The following is a 26,483-nucleotide window of genomic DNA, read 5'->3' on the forward strand; positions in this document are numbered from 1 at the left end:
GCATGTTATAGTATCAGTTCTAAATCACTGGTAAACTCTGTGTGTGTGCGAGTGCAGTAAGCCCTAGAACGGATACATTTTTTAGGGCTGGTTCTTGCCTTGTGTTCGAAGCTGCCAGGAATTTTTCTGGTTCCCTGCAAACCTGTATTGATTAAAGCAGGCTATACAACATTATTTTCCATTTATTACTCCATATTAGGCGATAGGCTTTTTGTAGCCTGGTCTATCTATCTCAGAAACTATCTTTAGTTTCCTAATTAGAGGTGAAATACCTATCCTGTGAGGAAGAACACTGTTATCCTTCAGATATTAAAGATACATTCACTCATGCTTTACCCCCTACACATTATCAAGGCTCAACTTTCCTTCAAGTTTTATTTGCTGGCAGTGAAGAATAGCCTCTGTAAGTGTATGTATGTATGTATGTATGTATGTAGAGTGAATGCACAGTTCCTTAAGATATGCATGTAATGACCATGTGTCTCGATTTTATTACATCTTAACCACACAAAAGCACACAGACTACTATAATTATAACTCACATAAGAAACCAACATCCCACCCTCATTAAAGTTTTAGTCTTCTAAAAAGCCACATTGCCTGAATGCTTTGTTCACACATTTTTAAAAGCCAACATGGAATAATCATAATCAATTCATCATCTAATCAGTTAACATTCTAGTGCTAAGTAGGTAATTTCATTTTTGAAATCTCCAATATAGCTAAGGCTGACCACCTAAATTTTACACACTTCACTCTATTCACATTTAGCAATACATTGCCTGAAAACAAACCACTATACAGGAAAAAACATTTTTACGTAAAAGTAACGCATTTAAAATATCCCAAATAAATAAAACTATTTAATTTGTTAGAAATACAATGTTACAGATCTAGAGGCTTCATCTATTATATGAAAATTCTATCAGTGGAAATGTTTATTCTTTTACTAGAAAAGTATATAAAACAGCACTGTAATGACTCGCCGTATTAAATAAAGGGGTCAAATACATCCTAATAGATAGAAAAAGGAAACACCAAGTTAACCACATCTACTTCAAACAGGATACATATAACCACCAGAAAATTGTTTCAGTTCCTTTGTGAAGGGAAAATCTAAAAATAAATCCATGTTAAAACAAAAAGCCTCATCAGTTAACCTACACAGGAAAAAATGCATCTGTACATACATGTTATCCACTATAATGTAAAGGAGCTGGAGCCCACCCTGGCAGCATAACGCGCAAGATGATAAATAACCACCAATCTACTAGACACCAACTAATTCAAACCATACATCCTGGCAACAACTAATATCTTAAAAAAAAAAAAAAAAAGAGACAAGAAACAGAAGACAATTTATGCAATGACAATATTTCTAATAATCTAACCATTATGTTTACCAAAATAAATAACACGCAACATTCATCCTTCTGGAATTTAACATTCAGACAATAATATTTATTCATTTTGCCAAGCCTAGTAAACTGATATATATTGCTACTCAAGTATAATTCGTATAATTTGTATTAAAAAAGGGAGGGGGGGCAAAGCCTATTCACATATAAAAGAATGGATGTTTTTGTTTATTTTACAGATCTGTCTTAGCACATTTCCAAGATCTGCTTAATTGTATTTTTGAATGACAAGCCTGTATCTTCATTAGTGAAAATGCCTCTTTAAACATACCCATTCACAAAGCACTGAGAGACACCACAATACTCTGGACCCAAAGTTGTACTGAAAGCATTTTAAATATTTCTCTGCACTAAAATATATTTTCCTGTTCCTATTCAACTTCTGTTTTAAATCATGAACCAAAACCTGTAACTGACATTTCATGCTAGAACTATGAAGCATCCATTGCAGCAAGAAAAAGCTGGTTTCTTTTCCCATTAATGACAATGTAAGGTTTAACTGCTATATTTTTGATGTTCCCGTTATAATGATTTTAAAAACCATCCATTTTAAAAAGCCTTTTCAAGGTCAGCAACATTCACTTAAGCTGCTTCAGCCTGCTTTAAGTTAACTAGGGATGTTCTGATCGATTAGCCGCCGATCAAAATTGGCCAGTTTTCACTAAAAAACATTTGACCAGAAATTGGTTAAAAGGCCGATCAGAAAATGTGATATTTTCAGTCCCTTCTATTCTAAGCTAAGGTAATAGAGTTGGCAGTGCTCTTTCATGCAAGGTACTACAGTAGTTGAGCCAGCGAGCGACTTATTTAATTATTGAAGGCTAAAATAACAGAATACAACAACATAGTCCATCTCAAGAGGCAGTGCTACTTCTCTAAAATTATAAAAAACAACGCTGGTAATACAAGAGTTTTATTCTCTACTATTGATCATTTGCTAAACCCAGGTCACTCAATGGAATGCCTCCAAAAAACTTCAAGAGAATCCTGTGAGGCGTTTGCTATATATGTAAAATGTCTATATATAAAAATTAATGATATTAGAAACAATATAGTACATTCCCCAATACCGATCCTAGTAAATCCCGGTAGTCCATTTTAAGCGAATTAAATTCTTTCACCAGGACAGATTTACCTGATCTATATAGAATAATTTCTCAAATGAAATTCTCCACCTGCATCCTTGACCCAATACCAACAAGTTTTTTCAAAGAAGTATCTGACGTGCTAATTGATAATGTGCTTCACATACTGTAGTAAATTCCTCATTAGATACGGGGGTCTTCCCAGACTGTCTTAAGACAGTTGTTGTTTAACCCCTGCTCAAGAAAAATAATCTTTACTCCTTTGTTTTTGACAATTTTAGACCTATTTCTAACCTGCCTTTCTTAAGTAAAATCCTAGAAAAGGCAGTCATTATGCAGCTAAATGATGAAATGAGTTTCAGTCAGGTTTTAGAACAAATCACAGTTTCTTAGAAATCGCCTTAGTCAGTGGGTGGGCCTCTCTGGCGGTGTCTTAAATTGGTTTGAATCCTACCTTGCAGGTAGAAAATTCTTTTTTATTTGTGGTAATTATACTTCTATGACACGTCTATCCTGGGGCCACTGCTCTTTTCGATTTACATGCTTCCATTAAGTCAGATGATCTCGGGGCATAACGTGAGCTACCACAGCTATGCTGATGACACGCAGCTGTACTTATCAATAGCACCTGATGACCCCGACTCTGTTGATTCACTGACACAATGTCTCACTTGTGTTTCCGAATGGATGAGTAGTAATTTTCTCAAACTAAATAAAGAGAAAACAGAAATTTTAGTGATTGGCAATAATGGATATAATGAGGTTATTAGAAATAAACTTAATCCATTAGGATTAAAAGTCAAGACGGAGGTAAAGAATTTAGGGGTAACTGTTGACTGTGACCTGAATTTTAAAATCACATATTAATCAGATCACTAGGACAGATGCTGAGAAATTAGTTCATGCTTTTGTTTTCAGTCAACTAGATTACTGTAACACACTCCTCCAGGACTACCCAAAAAAGACATCAATCGATTGCAACTAGAGCAGAATGCAGCTGCTAGAATCTTAACTAGGAAAACAAAATCCGAGTACATTTCTCCAGTTTTGATGTCACTACATTGGTTATCTGTGTCATTCAGAATTGATTTTAAAATACTGCTTATGGTTCACAAAGCCTTAAATAATCTCGCTCCATCTTATGTTTCGGAATGTTTGACACCTTACACTCCAAATCGTAATCTTAGATCTTCAAATGAGTGTCTACTTAGAATTCTAAGAGCTAAACTTAAAAGAAGTGGCGAAGCAGCCGTCTGCTGTTATGCACCTACAATCTGGAATAGCTTACAGATAGAAATTTGCCAGGCTAATACAGTGGAGCACTTTAAAATAACTGCTAAAAACCCATATTTTAATGGATTTCTCATACTACATTTTAGTGTAACCCTGATATTCTGTATATGCATTGAATTATCGTTTTTAACATGGCTCTGTAATCCGTACTACCCCTTACTTTCTCTGCAGTTCTTTTTCCGGCTTTCTGTGGTGGCGATCTGCGCCACCACCACCAGATCAAGGCACCATGCAGTCCCTACACTGATGAAGTGAAGGCCAGATGTCATTGACCATCATCATTTAATTCTTCCATGTGTAACCTGAAAACCTTGAGCACTGATTTGGATCATTTGTGTTAGGCAGAATGCCCAGTGGGGGCTGGGCGGTCTTGAGGCCTTGGAACTCCAGCAGATTTTAGAGCCCTTTGGAGATTTTTTTTTTTGTTTTTTTCTGTCCTCCTGGCCACTGGACCTTACTTTATTCTTTGTTACTTAGTATTGCCTAATTTTTATATTTTTATTTTTTTTTATAAACTTTATCTTGTAAAAAGCACTTTGAGCTACATTGTTTATATGAAAATGTGCTATATAAATAAATGTTGCAGTTGCTGTTTTCTTTTGTAGCAAACTTCCTGCAGTGTAAACAAAGAGCAGCAAGTGGAAGCTTGTTTTATAAATGAATGAGAGGCAACTGGTCAGCAATAATAAGTGAATCACAAGAACTCCATGCTTTAGAAACTCACTACAATCAAAAAAGTAAAAATAAGAACAACAATAATAAAAGCAGCATATACAGTAACAACCATTTAGCACCAACATTTTTTAACTTTTGTTAGAATATATGCAGATTTTTTGACTAATTGGACAACCACCACAGGGACACCAGAAGCCAGATGCAGTAGGTACAATACGGACGCAAACCCTGCATATTGTGCAGATTCAAAAAAACATTCTGCCTCACACAAAAAATTGCTTTTTTTAACAAAACATGAATACTGTGCGAAAGCATTTCAACACTAAATGTATGGCCATTAATTAGTACTTCACCACTATAAGATTCTATTTAATAAATAAATAAATAAATAAATAATGCAGCAAAATGCAATTTCCATTAAATTTCACCCAATAGTCAGTGCTTTAGATAGTGACAAAACTGAAGATAAGACGACTAATTTAAATCTAACCACAGATTAAAATAGATTGCAAAGTGACAAAATGTGCGATAGCTCAGCTAACATAGGAAGGAGAAAAAAAAACACTGAATAATTAACACTGCACTGTTTTAAGCAAACTGATACTATTATAAGCCTCAGATTCATCAGAAAATTGCAGAATGAAAAAAATGTACAAGTCAAAAATGATTATTAATTATTACTAATATATTTGAAACTTGTGTACAAAGCATTAAAATTGCCTCTGTAAAATCCTGCAAACCTGTGCATTTTCATTACTGTTATTTATTGTCTAAGGTCTTAAATGTCTCTAAAATGTTGCTATATACTGAAGAATAAAAACAACAGAAAAAATGCTTTTTCATATATTGTATAGTGCGTCTTTAAAATTGTTTTATGTTCTGAAAACTGTTCGTATGGAGTTTTCCTCCCACATCTCAAAAGAAATGCCAGTTAGGTTAATCAATGACTCCAAATTGGTGCAGGATGGATATTTGTGCATGTAAGTAAGAAGGAATTGGCCCGTCATGGACTAGCACAATGTTAAGGGATAGTTGCTGACTTAAATTACAATAATAATAATAAATTGTAATTATATAGTACACTTCTAATCTACTCAAAGCACTTTACACAGACCTCATCCACCTCCAATGTGTAGAATCTACCTGGATAAGGTGACAGCAGACATTCTTGTGCAAGTACACTAACCACACATTAACTATTAGCTGGTGAAAGGGTAAGAGAATCAATTTGCCGGTTAGAGTCAGGGGATTATTGGCAGAATGGACAAGGTTGTGGTGGCCAAGGGCATAGAGAAACATCCTATTCGTTTTTTAAAATATGCCCAGGGATCTTTTATAAACATAGAGAGGGAGGACTTTGGTTTGAAATTTCATCTTAAGAATGGCAGATAGAGTTCCCCTCACTGTACTGAGGCATTGGGCTCCACACACAGACCAAAGGGTAAGCGCCTCATGCTTGTCTCGCCAACACATCTTCCAGCCGCAACTGCATCCAATTTTACAAGGAAAGGCTCGGCCTTCAGGTGGCTCTGAATTATATTATGTGGATTTGTTCATATTGAGTTATGTTACTTATTGAATTGAGCAGTAAACACTGGAAAATAGTTGCAACAGAATTAACTGGATTTATAGCTAAGTAAGAGACCAGACAGGGTTACAAACAAGTATCTTTCATGTGGGATTAGTTCATCGGTATAGTTTAAAAAAATAAATTAATAGATTTAGATATAGTTGGTTACCTTATAAAATTTGAAGAAAGGCTTGCTCCTTTTCTGAATATGGATCCCAGCATCAAATGACCAGCACCATTGTTGGCTTTAGTTTGTTAAAAATTATATAAACAGACTATAAAAGAAAATGTAAACTGTATATAAGGTGAACTAGTGCTAGTTAGTATATATAAATAAAAATTAAATTAAAAAAAAACTGAAGTAGCTAGTGTCTATTAAATCTGTCTGTTATTAGACATTATGGAACTTCTAAAGCTGAGTCTGTCCAAAAGGTATCTTATTACTGAGAAGAGGTCAAAAAGCACAGGAAACGTGTATGTCAACTTCCACAATAACATGCAATGTATAATCCTCTTGACCTTTAAACTACAATGAGTATTTCCAGTCTGATCAGTTTCTGTAGTACAGCAATAACCCTGGAGGAATTATGAAAAAGGGGCAGCGGGTATGATCCACTGGCAGTAAGTAAAAAGAAGTTCAAAATCTGCAATCATCATCTGACACTTTTTCTATTACGGTCCATGCTTCCAATGTAAAAGTAAAATTCAGAGACAGTAACAGTTTAAGTGAGATTTCATGCACATCAGTGCTTTACATGCAAGTAAGTATCTTTTTTTGCATAGGAAATGGGATTCCTAGAGAGTAACTTAACCAAATGAGGAAGTCAAAGCAGGAGCATTACTGAGGTGACCATGAAAACATGAGTGTGGCTGGAGACAATGCATAGATGGGATTTCTATAAAATTAGAAGGAGTAGAAAGTAGCAGTGGAATGTTAAAATGAAAATCTGAAAGTGAAGAGGAGATGAGCCTGACAACTGTTATTAGAAAGAAAGCCAAAACCCTCCACAGCTTTCTAATCCAAAAAATCTAAGTAGATTTCATTAATGCAGAGCGGGCACTATGTTTGGATAGTTAGGTGAAAGAAATAATTTAGCTTCTTTTTCATAATTACAGTGGCTATTAACAGTAACTTAAGTGTAGACTTTGTTTGTAAAGCAGCACAAAGTGCAGAATGAAAAATGTGTTGAGTGTCAACTGAATTAATTACTGCCTAGCAAAAAGGACCTGAAGTAACAAGACAAGACTAACCACATTGAAAAGGCTCTGTTATTTCTGACATTTATGGCTGTAGCCCAAATATGGAAGATTTTGTATGCTGCTTAGCTTCTTTATATTATACACACACACACACGGAGTATATAAAAAAAATAAATAAAACAAGTCACTTTCTGGGTACCACAGCCTCACTGCTCCAAAGTCCTAAGTTAAAATCCAGAATGACGCGCTTGCTATGTAAAGTTTATACATTTTCCTTGTGTGCATTGCAACAGCACTACATGCTCCCCAAGGTGCTCTGGTTTTCCACCCACATCCAAAAGACATGCAGGTTAAGTTAATTATGGCTTTAAATTAACCCTGTATGAGTGAATATGTATGTGCCATGTGAAAGAATAATGCCTTTTCCAGAGGTGGTCCCTGCCCTGTTTCTAGTTAAATGCTACCCTAAATCAAGAATAAGCAGGTCTGATAATGGAAACTTAAATAAATCATCTTTTTCTATGAGCAACAATTAATTTAAGTTAGATATATGGCAGCCAAGCATGTTCAAGTGCACAATTCCATTATTTTTAAAAGAGATCTTTCTGTAGGGTATTGCAAAAGCTACCCTAAAATGATTTCACCCCAAATCTCAAATCCCATCAGGCTCATTTAGATACATATTTTTAAATAATGCAGACATACAAAATAAAGCAATGCACAAAATATTTGTTACAATTTAAGTAACAGTAGTAAAACCTCAGAAAATGTAAGCATATATCACAGGTTGAGAAGCAGACACACATATAGTACATCAACTAAATTAAAAATATTGCACCATCTTGACAGTGAATGATGTTTACTGGACAATAAACAGTTTGATACTGAATAAACAATAACAGCTCAAAAGTCTCCTCAGTGTTCTCATCAGACTGTGTCAGCAGAACTTAACAACCACGCTTCACCTTCTACACAACACCATATGCTGTCAGATTCTCCTACTGTGTTTATGTGAATATGAAAATTGAAAAACAGCAGTCATAATCTCTTCTTCAGGATTCAGATCCATATGGCAATTCACTGAAATTACTGCAAAAATCTTAATTTTATTTCACATTGTTACAACACCACCATGTTTTGCTAAAATACACATCAAAATGATTATTGATACACATAATCTGATACATTTCATTAGCCACTCATGCATATCATCTAATTCAAAGAGTTAGCACGGTTAGTCAGAGTCAGCACTAGATGAGAATGAGGGGGCGTAATGAAGTCAGAATTGTAGTCACCATATTGTACCTGTAGGACAGACACAAAGTAGCCTGTAGCTAGAGAAGGCTGTTTTTGTTTTAGCAAATTGCAATGTTACATACAAGGCTATTGCCATTTATTTCAGTAGGAAATACTAAACACAAAAAAAAAAAAAAAAAATTAGGTAAAAAAAGTAAATCATGAAAATAATAAAAAAAAAATAATAATAATCAGAGCACTTTAATCAAACAAGAATCTGAGTGTAGTTCTAGTGACCTGAAAGAGTCTCACTTTTCATATCCCCTTATATCTCCTCAAGCCCTTATCAGGATGTGCTCCTTTTCTAAAGCAATCCAACAGGCAGAGCATTTCTTGATCCTAATCTCAAAATACACAGAGGTCACTATGGGATGACTTAGCGAACAAGAAGATTGAAAACTATTAATTCAGTAATCCGTCATCAGCTTTGAGAACAGACTTTTGTAGCCATTCTAAGACCATAATGTGGACTGGATTTGGCCTCCCAAAAAAGATCACACCTAGCAAACAATGAACTTTACCTTAAGAGAAGAATTACTTAATTCAGAGAAGTAGCTGGTATTAAACCAGTGTGAAATCAGTAACTGACCTTTCTGTTTCTGATAATGTTAAGCTTGATTTCATTTACATTATTATTGGCCACAAATCTGACAAAACTTTAGCTTGTGAGTGGAAGGTAAAACCAATGATTGTGTAAAATAAATGCTCAAACAATCCTGAAAGACTTACTGTACCTAAAAGGTGCAGTCAAATTCAGTAGTGTCCACAAAGCTTTCACAACAGCACAGGCTGCTAAACCAGAAACAAATGGCAAAAACATATGGAAAGTAAGGAAATGAGAGTTAAACATAGTGTACGAGACATGATAAGTCAAACGATTGAGAAGGCTGAATGTGTTCTTTAAAATGCACCAGATGGAGGTCAAGAAGTGGTTAAGACAGTAGACTGGAAAACACAGTCCTGCAATTTCACTTTCTGCCTTTAACCCTGAACAAGTCATTAATTTCCTTTGGTACTGTGCCAGCATTTGGCATTTGCCATTATTCATACATCTACTTGTGATTATTTAAGTCACTCTGTATAACAGTACCAGCTAAATGCAATACAGGGGAAACTAAATGTCTTCTATCAGTTCCCTTCTGTATGTAACTTTAACTAAGGGTAACCCCCCAATTAAACAATAATTACAAAGCATTAGAAGCAGAAGACCACAGATGTGAAGAAACATGCACAATTAAGAGCTTTTTAGGTGCATTAGCTAATCACTCCTTAAACTGTTGCTCAAGACGTGTAAGCACACACGCCCAAAACAATGCAGCTCCCTCTACAACGTACAAATCCCAACAACATGTTTTTTTTAAACTACCTATGGAAGACACTATTAAGCAGATCTCAGCTGGAAATAATGCAGAAATCAGCAAGGTTCAATGCATCCATAATTAAGATATAACGGGATGGAATAATAAAATGTCATGTATATTAATGCATACTCTTTTGCTTTAGTGTACATAGAAAATATATAGATAAAGTCTTTAGAAAATGGCAATAAACATAACTTTCAAGTTAGGGAAGTTGTACAATAAAATAAATCACTATAAGCAGAAAAATCAATCAATTGGCCACTCTTAATGCAGGATGGGTTAAAGGAGTTGATGAAAGACCTAATAATGTTACAAATCTGGGATGAATGCATTTGAGACCCTGGAGTGACAATGCATCATCTGTCAGTATTGTGATAACTGATAAAGAAAACAACTTTTAAACAAGAGATGTAGGTGCCAAGCAATACACTGTTTAATCCTATTTCCTACTGTCCAAAAGTCGTGAACCATACGTTTAAAATAAATATAAATGAAGAGACTGTATCCCTACATTAAGCCCAAGTTTCATTAGATGACTTTGCTAACAAATTTCAGTTATAATACATAATCTCTAAGCTTCAGGCAGTTGGTGGTGCACACCTGTAAAGGCCTTTCAGGTAATGCAACATATCCAGGGACTCACTCAGTTTGGGTTTTATCTTTAGCAGTGCAGGGTGGCATGAGACCCAACAACCAATGAGCGATCACCTGGAACAACAATGCATATAATGAAATGACAAGGAATAAGGAACGTGTGTGTTTTGGACCTTAAAAACAGAAAAGAAGTTTATCTAATTTCTTATCTTTTGCATATCAAGACAGAAATGGGGGGGGGAGACAAAATAAAAAAAAAAAAAAACAACTGAACTTGCTGTACTAGTTAACCCTTCATGCAGCACCAGCATCACCAGGCAGCACATTAGCTGTCACAACTTTGAAATGCCTAACGATTTTCAGTCATGTAAACTGATATAGTCCATTGGCAAAATCAGCAAATGTATTCGGCAAGTTTGACAAACCCAGTGACTAGAAGTCACCTAATGGGACATTGGCTTTAAAGTCTTCATTTCTCGTGTTTCTCCTCAGCAATGCTTACTAAGCTAACTCTAGTTCCCCTGAAACACTTACACTATTTAAACAGGCCCTACCTATTATTTCATTTGCAGTGTTTAAAAAATTCCCCTAAGATCATGTATGTCTTTAAAATAAAGCAAGCAACAAAGTCTCCTCAGGGCTGATATTCAATAGAAAAATTAAACATTGTGCTACAGAAACTCAAAGTTAGGTGAACAGATGGCAAAAGGAATGAAGCCAACTGCAAAGGCCCACTCAGAAACCCAAATCACTCCCAAGGAAACAGCACACTCTAGGATGCTGCTTGGACTTCTCTTGGGTAATGACAGGCAATCCAGTGCTTTACGTAACTAGCCATCTGACATAATGCAGGATTATTAGCAGGCAGATACAGCAGTGTTTACCAGCTGGAAACATCAAGATTAATACCACAAAACAACAAATAAGTTCAATCAATCAGATTATTCCAATAACGTTTTCACAAAAGCAAATACCATCATTTTAAAATTAGTTTGGTCACCAAAAGTACAAATATTCATTAATTTTTTGATTTATTCTCAAACTTAATCCAGTTCAGAGTCTCTGAGCGAGGTCCTGTTCCAGCCCACAAGCATGATGGCTAACTTAGAGTTGCCAATTGATAGAATTTGAACTTTGAAAAAACATGCAAAATGTATAAAAAAAAAAAATGAAAATGTTTGTCAAGAAATTGAGACATTCAACCTAATGGTAATGTTCGGTATCAGAGATACAAGTATTTGATGCTCTTCTGGCATTTCAATTTGAGTTTTATAAAATAATCAAAGCGGGTTTAAAATCAAGGCTTAAAACCATGTCATTGGCTCAGATTCTAACAAAGCAAGAGGCAAAAAGAAAGACATTTAATTCCTTTACCTCCTACCATTATTGGCAGAAATGATTATAAAACAAATTAATGCAAAGTACTGAATGACTATCTTCATAAGGCTCAGCTTGACCAGACAGATGTGATGAAACATTAGCTAAAAGCATCCTGAGCAAAAAAAGGTCACTTTGCCAAAACAATGCTCTTAGTATTACAGGAAAGTAACTCTTTTTAATGGGCATACATGCCAAATGCACCATGTCATCAGTTATAAAGTTCAAACATCAAATAAAACTGAAGCTACTGTATAATGCATCTCTCACATAAAACTATGAATTTAATTCCACATTTTTTCTTAAAAATTTACATTTCATAACTATAGTCAAACAATTCAAATTAATTGTAATTGAAAAGTCACATTTTTATTCGTAGATATTATTCGTGACTCAGCAAAAATACAGAACAAATGGTTTTGTTGTCAGAGTGGTCACCATGAAAAGACAAAACTTCTAAATATTACATTTTTACTATTATGAAAATGTAAAAAACCTTTTTAGAATCAATTCATTTCTGGTATGGATGTATGCAGTGCATTTCTACAGAGTATACTTCCAGAATTACGTGATCTTTTTGATGGTAAAGCCGATATCACATTATGCGACTGCCAGTTGTGGGGTATTTCAAATTTGCCAACCACAGTTGCTGGTCACATCGCTGGACCATGTCAATTTAAATGACTGAAAATCAATGCCCGTGTCACATTTACCAACTGAGTGCCAACCTTCAGTTCAGCCTCAATCTCTGCCTTTTTTTGTTTTCCTTCCCCCTGTTGTGGTACATAAAACGTGATAATCACGTGATATAATGTGATAACAGACAAGCGTCTCTTCTGTTTGCATGGTCAAAAACACCAACAGTTCTTATTCCACATCACTGCATTCCATGCATTGTACTATTCATTATGCATTCACTGGCTGTCACGTCTTATGCACCGAGAACCAGTCCCTGAGACTAAAGACAAAAATCAAACCTGTTTGCTGCAGGCTTGTTAGTGTGAGTCTCAGAGTATGTCCCATTATATTACAGACTACTGTATACAGGAGCGCTGCCGACTGCATTCGACTCACTAAAATTATGTAAATGAAGGCTACAACTGAAAATTGCTGGAAAGGTTGTGAAATGTAGAACTGCCTTAAGCTAACAAGCAAGAAGACAGCCACTTTCCTTACAGTTTAAACACATTTCATCAAGTGTCTGATTCTTAGATGTTTTCTTTCAGAAATGCCAATTAATGACATTTCTGTATCGTTGTCCACATTATGTCATCAACATTGCAAAAAATGCTCACCAAAAACTGTAACATTTTAACAACATATAATAAATGCAGAAAACACTGAAGCAACAAGAATTCATTTCTGAAACTTAATATTCCTCCGTGCTCTATATTTTTAAAATCAGTATGTTATTTAAGTTTTTTCTGCAGCCATCTTTGGAATGTCCAACCTAAGCTTTAAGACTTTTTTTTACATCTAGACTTAGACACTGACAATTAACTTTTTGTAGTAGCTTAAGAAAGACTTTTTCACCACCTACACTTTTGTTCTTGTGTTACTGCTCATTTTTAAACGATTCCATATTCTTAAAATTACTTTAGATGCTATACCTTTTAATGTCAATTAAATTGCAGTGGGTTGCAGAATATGATGGAAATGACAGGTGTCTTCCCAAGATACTTAACACAAAAAACAAGTTTAAAAGAAACTAATTATGGCTTTTTGTAGAAAAATATCATGGTAATAAGTCACTTTCATACTGACTACATTAAAACAACAGGAAAGCAAATAATTTTCTAGCATTTAGAATAATAGTAGATGCATCGACAGTAAAAGCTTACAGGTGAAAGCAAAATTAAAAGACATCCTCTTCTGGGTGAGTATTTAACCACCCAACCCGAGACTTAGAAATAATTATCAAAAATGAACGCTTTAGACTTACTGAACAGATTTTGTTATGCAGCAAAATATTGTCTTTTGTGAAAGATGTGTTACTAAGCATTGCACGGTGTGAAATATCCCTTGACAATCCTTTACAAAGCCCTTAAAGATGATCATGGCTTCAATTACAAATGTGCATGCATAGCTTTAAATAAAACATATGCAGGTAAAACGTAATTTTTATATTTCCCCCAGAGAGGAGGTTTCTCATACCAAAGGCTATAGCAGAGGCAGACATAAACACCTTGTAAACGTTCAGCACAACCAGAGTCCTAACAAAATGCAGTTTCACAAAAAACGCAGTCACCCAGGCAAGATATACATGAGAAGATACATTTGGTGACTATAAGAGAACAGCATATGTACAAGTCGCTCTCCACCACCCACCCCCAGAGTAGGCACGAGAGTAGGGAAATCATATTTCTCATCTCACACCACTGCATTGTAGAGTGAGACAAAGGGAAAGTATAAAATGGGCCTTTTTGCATTCACATTACAAAAAGGGGGGAGGGGGTTCATTCTTTACCCTATGACATGTTTTGCCATCCTTTTTTTTTTTTCCAAATTCAACAGGCTTAACTAATTCAAGGTCAACAGTATATACTGTACATAACCATTAACGGAATAACAGAATGGGAAGGTATTATTTTATTTAATAAAAAAAAAAAAAAAAAGAGGGTGGCATGAACTTACGCCTTACCTTAAAATCTGTAGGGCTGCTTTTTATTTATTAAATCTCCACCTCTTTTCAGAGAAAACAGGGGAGAATTAATTTCAACATTCACGATTTCACCTGTGCTCAATACAGTGTTAGCCACAACCAATACGTATTTGATTATTCTTGTTAATCATGGAAATACTTTTCATAAGAGACCGGTCTTAATCAAATTCTGCTAACAAATTAAGTTATCACTAAAACTACACTCATCTGCATATAGAAGAAAACAGCAGCCCTTGCCCAAATCATCTCAGGCGATTCACTGCACAAAAGGACTTTCACATTCACACCATTTTTTTCTTTCAACTCTGCACTTTATTTCCCCTTCTTCAGAAAAACAAACACTTCAGAGTCTGCCTAATCACTTATCTCAGTCCTTTCCTTCACATTTCCTGTGTAGAGGACAAACACCGTGAAATGGCTAAAGTGAATCTGAACCAAGATAGAAAAACTGTAGCCTCAAATAAACTTAAGTTGTGAACAAAGAGTCTGAAACAGACTCCTTAAAGAAATGCATCAGTTTATAAACTTCCATATCTACAGGAGCAATAAAACAGTTGAACTATGCTCCTAAACCTTCAGACAGTGAATAGTAAGTACACGTGTCCATTTTGCATTCAGGCTCCCTAAAGCCAAAATTACTAATTCAGAAAGTTTAAAGTCTTTGGGCCTTTATAATGTAGAGAAAAGCCAAGCAAAATGACACCTTTTATTGGCTAACTAAAAAGATTACAATATGCAAGCTTTTGAGGCAACTCAGGCCCCTTCTTCAGGCAAGATGTAAAATCAAAATTATATTTAATAAGGCTTCTCATTTATTTTTTTTTTTTTTAAATTGGGCAGGCCTTCACAGCTTATCAGTTGGACTGTCAGTGACCACTTCCACCCATCTCCAAGCCTCATGATCTGTAGTAAGTACTATCAAGTGGTTATTGTCACCAAACGATGCAGAATAAAAAGGTTGAAAAAAGTCGGCCAATAGAAGAGACAGAGATATAGCAAATCTTGAAAAAGTAAAAATTTACAATATAAAGCTTGATTCAAAAAACTAACATTTATAGCTTGCAAACTTAACACGTTCAACTCTGCTTAACATATTTTAGAGTGGTCAGGAACTGCAGCCTTTCCCAGCAGCAGCATTGAAAGAGACAAAAAAAAATCCCCAGACAAGGTGCAATTCACGCATACATCCACACACAACTAATTTGGAATCTCTAATCCACCTAACATGCATATCCTGAAGGAAACAAGAGGAAAACCAGAATAGCTAGAGAAGACTCATGAAGACCATGCAAGCTACACAGAGACAACAACCAGATGTTTGATCTCTGAGGCAGCAGCACTAAACACTGCGTCATCATGCCACTCTTCCAAACTTATTACACAAAGAAAGAAAGCCCAACTGCCATTAAAAAAAAAACTGTAAAAAGTACAGTAAAAGCAGGATTTTGTTTTTAAGACTGACAATTTTGCATCTGTTTAATACAGAGATACATGCAAATAATATTTTGGACATTCAAAGATTCCACCATGATAAACTACTCCATATGTAAATTAAACAAATATTTAAAAACAATATGCAAAAATGTAAACAAAATACATTAAGAAGAAGAAAAAAAAAAGCGTTTCAAATCAGGAACTTCTGTGAAGTCTTGATCAGTATCTACTTTGACTCTCCATCCCCCTTTACTAACATATCCGCAGCTATCATTCCAATAATTTCCCAGGGGAAAACAAACCAAGCCCTGTGATGTCTGTCACAGGTCTACAGCTGGTGTCTCATAAAAAAGGAGGAAACTTCATAGGATTAAACAAACAGAAAAACAATGGCAAACAAAGATGTGGTTAGATGACCGAGGAGATGAGAAATTGACATAATTAACAATCATCAATAAACATTCTTCCATTAAATTTTGTCCCAACATTCAGGGCCAGATAGTTGAAGAAGGCATTCCAGCAGTCAAAGGCAAAGCATAGGGACTAACCCCAGACAGGATGCCAATCCAAAAAAAGTAACAATTACACACACTACACACTCATTTACACTAGGCCAATTAACCCAACCTGCACATTTTTGTGATGTGGAAATTCAGAGTGCTCTCTGAAAAAAAGAAAAAAAAAAACACACACACACACACAAATGGAAAGAATGTGCAGACTCCACACACACACTCCATACAGGCAGTGTTCAAAACTACATTAACTCAAGTTCTTTATTTCAATAAATGATTGTCAGGATTTCATTACAATATGGATATAAATTACAACGTGATCACTTCCTACCTCCAGAATGTAAAGCAAATATATTTTAAGATATAAAATGTAGTCTTAACAAAAAAAAAAAAAAAAAAAAAAAAAAACATACGTTGTGAACAAAGAGTTTGAAACAGACTCCTTTAAAAAAGTAACACATCAGTTTGTGTTCTTCCTTTCTTATCTATAGAAGCAATAAAACAGTTCAACTATTCTCCCATTTGACTAAAACAAAATCAACATTTTGTGAAAATTATTTCAAAATAAAATAATAAATAAGCAAAAATGTTCCCATCCCAACATCCAAAAACTGACAGTTGCAGGCACCGAGGGAAAATGAGACATGCTGCCAAAGTTTACTAAAGACTTAGCGAGAGCCAAGAGGTCACAATTATTCCACAATTCACAGACCTTCACTATGAGAAGCTGCATATGTTCAAACAACGGTCAACATTAAAGCATTTGGCTCAGATTATATAAATATTTTTCTATACATTCACAGAACCAGAGATGCAATCTTCCAAAGAATGTGCTTGCTGTTGTTTCTTTTAAGAAATGCTACAAAGGGACACTGTAATAATAGTTGTACTAAAGAGAAATGAAACTCTACATGGAAAAAGCAGAAAAATACTCACACAAACATTTAAAAAGACAGAAAATGTCACACTATTCTAAAACATAGTGTCAAAGCTATATTAAAGCATTAATGATGTCGATGTCAACTTTTAATAGAACGTGTTGTATAGCTTACATTCCGAGTAAGAATAAATTTGCAGAAAAAAAAAAGGTGTCTGCTCTGTAAAGTGAGGGCAAAGAATTACTGAAGTGAACATGTAAAATATTTTTTCTGTATTCTAGGCAAATTGCAGCTTAAACTTAAAACATTTATTTTAAATATTTCTGAATAAAAGATGTACTGACAGCAAACATGGGAAAGTGTCCATGTTGCAGATGGGAAGCTAATCCATTCCTGGAATGTGAATTTTAATTACATGAACACAACAGTTAAATAGAAAAAAAAAATGGAAACAATATATTTGGCAAAAAAAGCCTCCCATTTTTGCTCAAATAACCCCAAAACATTAAATTGAGCAGAATTAGTTTAGTAATAACATTAGACATAAGAATAAATGTATTTGACAGGTAGCATGGCTAGTACTGTAAGGAATAAAATTATTTAATAAGGTGGTTTATCATCTAAACTCCATTACTTCAAGTTTCAAATTTAAAAGAATTGCCATTTGGTCCTTCTTGCTCTGTTCCATCTCTTTCACAGCCGTTTTTGGAGCCACAATACTCAAAAATATTGTGAAAAAGACACCAGAGCAACACACTGCACTACCTAAGAGACTGGAGATAGTATTTTAAAATGAGTAGGGACCAGAAGACAAGATTTGTGACAACTTTGATAAAGGGAGGTTGAACTAATTCTTTAGCTAAAACTAAAACTAAACCCATAATTTAAAGTCAAAGAGAATGAAGCAAAAGTCAAAAACCAATAATCAAAAAGATCTTTGCATCAGAATCAAAATCAGTTAAAAACAAAAGAAAGGATTCAGAACCATAATAATAATCAAAAAGAAAGTCTTTGGAAACCAAACCAAGGTTTTATCCGTCAAACCTGGATGAAAAAATAGCGGCTCAAGCAGGCCTTCAAACCCTTTGACTTTACAGAGGTCAGGGTCACAGTCACAAACACAACATGCCCCTAGCAACTGGAGGATGCATCGTAACAATGGGATCCACAAAACAGCAGTGCTCAGGAGAAAGACAAAATGGTGTCACAGAAAATAAATAATTTTTAAACTTTGTTAACATGCAAGAAACTCTCAAACAAAAATTAAATTATCTGACATTCAAATCTCTATAACGGATATACAATTAGCAAGAAATTACAGTAGAATTTGCATACTCTATTTTTACAAATCAAAGATCATAACACAAATGCCATAGCACCCGAGCACAGCAAAGACTGCTTGGAATGACAGTGAAGATTAGCGGGTGTTCGAGCTAGTGGCATGCATTTGAAAATCTTCCCAGACTCAGTCTTCAAAATTAAGAAAGTTCAGCCCCATTTTAGTTCATAAATTGATAAAGGGAATGAATAAACATCTTTGAATACCCACATTTTCACAAAGATTTTTTTTGTTTAGCAAGGAAAACCTGCAATTGTATTTACTATGCATCTTTCATGGGTTCAATAAAGTATAAAATTGTTAAAGTAGACAAATCAAAAAGGGCTGTAAACTACATTTACAAGTAAATATGCAACATAAGAACCAAAAAAAAAATAACTTAAAAACAAAGAAAACGTACAAAACCAATGATTACTTATTTCTATTTTTGCTTTTATTCTAAATGAATACCACATCAAACACTCTGCTTAATTGAAAAGCATGTCTAAACAGGTGTACATCTAAAACAATCCATTCAATCAATGCACCATAAATGTTGGCAGCGTATACCAAAGGCAGGGTGCTGCAAAAAATGCTCAGTCACCTATGGAAGACAGGAGTGCATTGTATAAGCTGAACTGTGTTTTCTGTCCAATAATAAAATGAAGTTCTGCGTTTTAACACACTCTTTACATCTTGCCGAAGGACCCTTACCATATATGGAGTACATGATCAATGAAGACCTTATTGGCTCGAAATTCCACATAGTTAAGAACATACATTCAATTAAATGTTTCCATGTATGCATTACCATACATGGTGGATGATGCAAACTGTCTAACATCTAACCCCACACCACTTCCTTCTGCAAGGGCTTTTGTTTATACGGTAAGAGTCTGATATGTGACACCAACAAATCCCATGTCCTATGTAAGAACCTCCTCACAGAGAGTTGCAGCGTGCTCCACATTGATTGGACATTCAAGTAAGACTTTGACTGTCTTGTCTATGCACATGTCAATACATTTACTTATTTAGCAGATCCCTTTATCCAAGGTGACTTACAAATGTTATAATTGGTTACATTTCTTTTGGTTTTCCAGTTGGAGCACAAGCAAGTCAAGTGACTTGCTCATGGTCACACAGTGTCAGTAGCGGGATAACAGAACCTACAGTTACTATTACATGGATGCAAACTGTGCTACACAGGCAAAAGAAGCCGAGTAAGGGCCAGATATATAAAAACTGAGAAGGTGGCTAATAGAAGATTACTAAAAACTTTAATTTTACATTAGATAGGAAAGCACCTTGCATTCTGAAATACAGGGCTAATACAATCACGATGTGATGTACAACTAAGGATCCTCACTACAGAGTACCGGAACACTTAAAGTAGTGGAAGAAGACAAGAACAAACACCGCCCACAGCATTATGGTACTGAAACCATGAGATAATTAATTCAGGCACCAGGTTCTCTGCATCTGTGATGAACAGTGACAGTTGTATACAAATCTTTTAACAAGAAAAAAAAAAAAGACACCACTTCAGTATTACCAATATCTTAACTAAACAAAAGCGGAATACCACACCTCAGTAAAATCCTCCTTTATCCTTTGCTGTAGGAGGAGGCTATTCCTGCCATGCAACCACAAACAAGAGACTTTTTTCTTAAATAACTAAAGCACTTTTAAATGTTTTGTATTACTAATTTTTTTAACCTGTTGATGCAATAGATCCAAGGAAAATTTCCAATGGCAAGTTACTAGTACACATTAAAGACTTTCATGAAGAAAAGAAAAAAAAGATTAGTGCTTATATGTTACAGCAACATCTATTCCTGAACATGAAGTCAATGCACTGAAGCAACAAGGGAGTGGTGTCATATTTAAAGCTGTAAGAAGATTTATGTTAAGCAACTCCAGACCGTCAAAGAAGGAAAAAAAAAACGGGTTAGGAAAGCAGGTGGACAAATACGCCTAGATGATGAATCCCGTTCATTAGAACCACATAAAAATGCATTTAAATAATATTCCATGGTTATTATTAGTAATGTGATTATTTACATTTGTTGATGTGGGAAAAAATTGATACTAGTGTACATGTAAACTTCAAAACAAGTAGCACTTTGTAATGACTTGGAAACAGGAAAAGACATTTTACAATGGAAAAAGATCTGTGTAACTGTCCTCTTCCTATCTTCTTTGTCCAGTGTGTCCTTCCTTTTACTCATAATTAAGTTATGTGGTTTTAGTCCTTTATTTATTAATTAGTATAATGATCTAATACACCATCTTATTAAGATTGTCTCTATGCAATGTTTTACTGGAAATGCTTAGCATTGGATGAATGACCAGCATATTTCTAATTCACCAAAAATGATTCAATTTAAGAGTATAGATTTTCCTTAATTTAAATAAATCCAACACTTACTACAATGCTGTTATATACATGCACACCATAGTCTGTTACAAATAATGCTAATTCCACTATTTATAAAAGAGAAATAATACTAGCTCGCAAACCAACATAACAGGAAATAGAAAAATATTAGCAGAGGTGGCATTTGCGCTAGGCAAAAAAATTAACTCTGCCCCAGGGCATGTGTAGGTTTGCACAGCCGTAGTTTCAGCAAAGAAAAATAATACCTAAATTCAGCATTGTCTTTTTAAACTTTTTCGGGGGGTTGATGTCAGGTTCAATGCAAAGGTGTCCGTTCTTCCGTAGGGTTTTCAGCACTTGCACCTAGCTCCGTTTTTCTCGATCTACCTCGTTCTTCACGATCGCCTTCCTTACTTGAAGCCAGGCTGGCAGTTTAGTGCGCCTCTTGTCACTTGGATTGGGCACTAAGCTGCCGCCCCAAATCAAACCCGGGCCCCCACCCCTTCTCGGATCGGGAGTCGCCGTGACTCGGAGCTTAAATTCCGCGCATCTCAGGAGACGCTGGCGCCAACAGACACAATCCGAAACCGGGGGGGGGGGAATAAATAAATAAATATATAAATAAATATATAAATGAAAACTGTTATATACTTACAGAAAACCGGTCTACATCCGTAGCAGCCATTTCCCAGGGCGTGAATATTTAACTGAATGCTTATGAAGCGAGAGTACCAGCCTTTATCTGGGGGCCGAACGAACACACGGCTCACTCGATCCAATATGGCTACTTCCTGGAAACTCCCATTTCACCAACCCCAAGATCGCCTACGACTTCCAGGCAACTTTTTCTCGTTCGCTGTCTACAACAGCTTCCTTTCGTAACTCGCTTCCACGAACACACTGCAGATATATGAAAAATACGCTAGTTTTGGCTAACATCTATCGCTGTTGCAGCGAGATCTGCTCCGAGCATCACTTGTCTTGACCCTGAGAGGCTGCCATCCACCAGCAACGCACCATGGGAAATGAAGTTTAACAGCGTAACTGTTTTAAATTCCACAGATACTTGGAGGGAGGGATGCCACGCTGTTATGGTTTGCATCCTTCATATGCGTAATGTACTCTCATTCATTAACTATTAAACGTTGGATAAATTTCTCCTTACTTTATACATCTTAAGTTTTGTGAGCCTTGGTACAGTTCTGTTTAATTTATTTTATTCTTATTTATTTTGTCTGTACCGCTCAGGAGCCTAATGATTTTTTCATGAAGGGTGAAGCAGTGATTCATACTGATTGTGACAATCAATTGATATGTGTGTGAGTTCTGACCCTCACACTGGACAGAGTTTACTTTTTACCCCAGCTGTTGTTGTTTCCTTCTGTAAAAATGCTAAATTTCTCAATTGGGACTGGTTTAATAGACATCTAACAATGTGGGATACTTCATTAGTGATGTTACACGGGGTCATCGGGTTTTTCAGGTCTTTCAACATCAGACACCATTAAAATGGCATGTCCACTGATGTTGATTAGGCCCCCACTGTTCCAGTAGCAAATCATTCCATTTCTTCCAGAGTCATCTAGTGGCCCTCCCTGCAGCAGAGTGTAACATTTGCAGAGCAAGCAGCCAGTGAATCCTCTGCACACCGTACTCTCCATCATTTCTTGTGGTATTCTTGCACCAGCTCCCCATACTTTCCTCTCATTGGCTTCCTCAATCCTGTCTTCCCAGGGTACTGTTAGATCCATCACGACAAAGTGACGTGAAGCCTCTGACAGTAGGACCATATCTGGCCTCAGTGCTGTTGTCACTATGGTGTCTAGGAACTTGAACTGTCTCCCCAGGTTGATTTTGAGCTACCAATCTGCAGGTATCATGACTAGGCTTCCTTGTCATTCTCTTCAGTGGTCGTGGATATTCACCTGCTCCTGACAAAGGCAACTAGTAACTTACCTGGATGGTAGGTTTTGGTGTTTCTGATAGCCACGTAGATGGCCTCTGCTATCTCCTTTAATACTTAATCATGCCGCTAGCAGTAACAACCTTCTGCTAGGGCTTTTGAGCAGCTGCTAAGGATGTGCACTAGGTTTCCAGTTTTGTGCCAAGGAGGACAAGATGGTGCATCACTCTCGCCCCAGACAACAAGGTTTACTGAGCTTGGTAGGATGTCATAGACTAACTGGATCATGAACTTGATGTGCTGAGGTTCTGTCTACCGAATATCTCTCCAAGAGATCTTCCTTTCCACAGCACTCACTCACCTTATCCAAGTTCCTTGGTGATGCATTTCCTATTGCCCGACTGGTTTGCACTTCGCCAACACCTGCTTGCACCTCCTCCTGCACTAGATGATGTATTTCCTTGACAATCTATCTGTCTATCTATCTTGGCTTGTGTCCAATGCTATTGTGTACAGTCTGACCCAGATGTACATTATGGTTTTAACACTCTGGCCATTTATGCATTTATCAGAATGGTTTCATTTTTCCTTTATCCAATTACAGGTTGCATTTTTAATGTCTGTCAATAGGGGTATTTTTCCAGTTTCAGCAGTTGCACGCATGTGGTTGACTTCATTATAAAGAACCAGGAAGTACATTTTATTGGTACTTGGGTTAATGTTTGTTGCACTGTGTTAGCAGGCCATAGCAATACACACATATACTGTAAAAGAGCTTAATGTCACAGGGTCCTTTGTAGCTGTAGTGTGATAGAGCCCCTAAAGTTGCAAAGCCTGTCTATTTCATTTTCGTAGCGCAATGAAATTCAAAATACTTAGAAGCCACACCAGTAGTGGAACTTAGCATCTAGTGCTTTGCCCACAAAGATTTAGTACAGGTAGAGTGACTCTTAAATAAACCACACCTCTCCACATGAGAGTATTAGCCTGGAGCAGACATCTGGAGTCAGTGTGCTATCTGAGGAGGTTCAGTGAAGTCTCGTACTCAATCCAGGTGAGACATAGAAAGAACGAGACAGAAAGAAAGAGCCTCACATACCTTCAAGAGACTTTCTGCACAATTCTATGCTCAATAGTCCATTACAAATGTCTACCCTCTACTTAAATAGGCAAACCTCCCTCAAAGGGCTGAGAGGATGCTGCATACCGGTTGTAACATGCTATTCAGGTCATCTTCTGTCCAATGTTTGTGTCCTTTTGCCCATTGTACTGTTTTCTTTTTATTTTCCAGTTTCAGTTATGGCTTTTTCTTTGAAACTTTGCTTCTAAGGCCAGCATCCCAGGATTGTATTTTCTCTGTTGCAGATGACACCAGTATTTGGTGTGTTACAAGGAAGAAGCCAACTGAGGGCCTGTAAGGCGTAGGTATCTCTGATGTCCTTATCCTCTTATGCAGTTTTTTATATGGGTCTTCTCCTCCTTTTTCTGTCCTGGAGATTCAGTTTGTCCTCTTCTCTCAAGACACTCTTAGAAGCCTTTGTATGAAATCTTCAGTTTCTTGGAATAACCTTCATGCTGCAAAAAACAACAGACACGTTTCTTAAGATAGCTGTTTGATTTTGGTCACTGAGCTTTAGGAATTCCAGCGCCTTACAGCCGAATTGAACATAATAACAGCTTTCAGCAGTGCTAATATGAAATGGGAAAGGTTTAGCATTTAAACATGACTAAATAAGGATAAGTCAAGGGAGTTGACCATTAGGACACTGAAGGAATGGCTGCTGAAAATGGGGTTTGCAGTCATACAGTATGTGAATAATCCTTTTAAAATCACTCATTCCAAGCAGTAATAGCCATTAGTAACACTAGTGATGTCTCGTCTGTATTTTTAAGTCAGTTTAATGGTATGAAAATTTCTAGGTGTGTCTAAATGTTTGACTGATAGTGTACATGTGTGTAACTGTGAGCCTAAGTGTGCCTTGAGATGGCCTCATATCCCATCTAGGCATAGCTCCTGCCTTGCTCTTATTTCTGCCAACATAAGTTGCACCTCTAAACTGAAACAACATACCAAACTTGCCTGATCCATTTCAGGGTTATGGGATGGTCTGAACCTATTCTACCAAGCACTTTGTGCAACCCTGGATGCAGTGCTAGTCCATCATTCGTGCAGCCACCCACACTAATATCCCCAACATGCATATCTTTGGGGACTGAAGGAAATACAGTACCCCAGTGCATCCAGAAGAAAACCAACTGAAACACCAGAAGAATGTGCAAACTTCATACAGAACATGACCGGAAATAAATTCTGAAATATAGATGCTTGGCATGTGAGGAACTAGCGCTAACCACTATGCCATTGGGTCACCCTAAACTGGAATAAGCAGACTCAAAAAATGCATGGATAGTAATAAAGTATCAGAAGGTGTGGACAAAATAATCATTCTGCTGATTTAATTGCTTTACAAGATGATTACTTTTTAAATATTTCTTGTATTGAAAATGTTTTTTAAAATTCCTACGGCCATGTAAACCTATGCAGGTTTAAATACTGCAACATAGGAGGTTGTAAAGAAATTACCAATGCACTGACATTCATACCCCTTTTAAATTGTCTCCATTTGAATTAAATTCATCACAATCCATCAGTTACTAAAACCACTTTACGTAATTCACAGTGCAGGTTTTGGGGGACAAATAAACTTCTATCTATACTATCGAAACTTTTCAAGAAGCTCATGGGCTTCAAGTCTTCTCATTTTGAGAATGCAAAAACAGCAGAAAGAAAGAAAGAATTTTATCTCTGGTTTGATAAATCATTTTTCACTTTGATTTTTTAACATGGTTAAAGCAATGGATTCATTTACAAGGACGAGATTTGCCCTTCCTTAATTTAAACACAGACCTGTTATCAAACACTGCAAAGATGCAAGTTATATTCTTTAACGCGTATCATAATTACTGTTTTTTTGACAAGTACAACCCTTGCTGCCCTTGATCAGTTTAGATTCAAATGTAGACACAGGAAGGTAAGAAGGATAAATAAGCAAACAGTTCAGTAAAGGGCTGTTACAAGCCTCTGGGTAGATAAATGTTTGCACAGAGTTGCTAATGCTAATGCCATCATACCTTTTATAACTTTTGCCTACTTGTCATGTAACTTCATGTTTGGGAATAAATTATTTCTCCTTTACACAAGTCCTTTATGCTAATTTATGGTATTTAGCTCAATGACCCACATTATGTGAGTTTTCACCATAGAGTTATTTTAAGGCAGTATTTAGTTCTTTTGTCTTAATCTAATATATACATCATGAGATGCCAGTACCGATAGTTAGTCAAATGCTGTCACCTCCTCAGTTTTCAGAAAGCTCTTCTAACCATAGGTTCCTCACAGCATCACAGTCCTGGATGTCACTCCCAGCCCGTGCACTACCTGTATGGCGCTTGCAAATTGTCCCAGTGTGTAATTACAGTTTTATTATCTCATATCCCAAAGACATGTTTGTTAAGTTAAACTG

General features: G+C 36.1%; 1 protein-coding gene across 2 annotated transcripts in view; it reads right to left on the minus strand.

Annotated features, from left to right (window-relative positions):
* The window catches only part of septin8a (septin 8a), an 86,633-nt gene extending 64,624 nt beyond the window's left edge, over positions 1–22,009 (minus strand). Inside the window, exon 1 of one of the 2 annotated variants that reach the window (XM_051933978.1) lies at positions 21,712–22,009. In XM_051933978.1, the coding sequence (XP_051789938.1) occupies positions 21,712–21,741 (30 nt within the window). In that variant the 5' untranslated portion in view covers positions 21,742–22,009. The remainder of the gene's footprint in view (positions 1–21,711) is intronic. The other variant, XM_028812748.2, reaches the window with a different exon arrangement.
* Between the last annotated feature and the right edge of the window lie 4,474 nt (positions 22,010–26,483).

The sequence above is a fragment of the Erpetoichthys calabaricus genome, chromosome 11, assembly GCF_900747795.2.
Source record: "Erpetoichthys calabaricus chromosome 11, fErpCal1.3, whole genome shotgun sequence".
Lineage (NCBI taxonomy): Eukaryota > Metazoa > Chordata > Cladistia > Polypteriformes > Polypteridae > Erpetoichthys > Erpetoichthys calabaricus.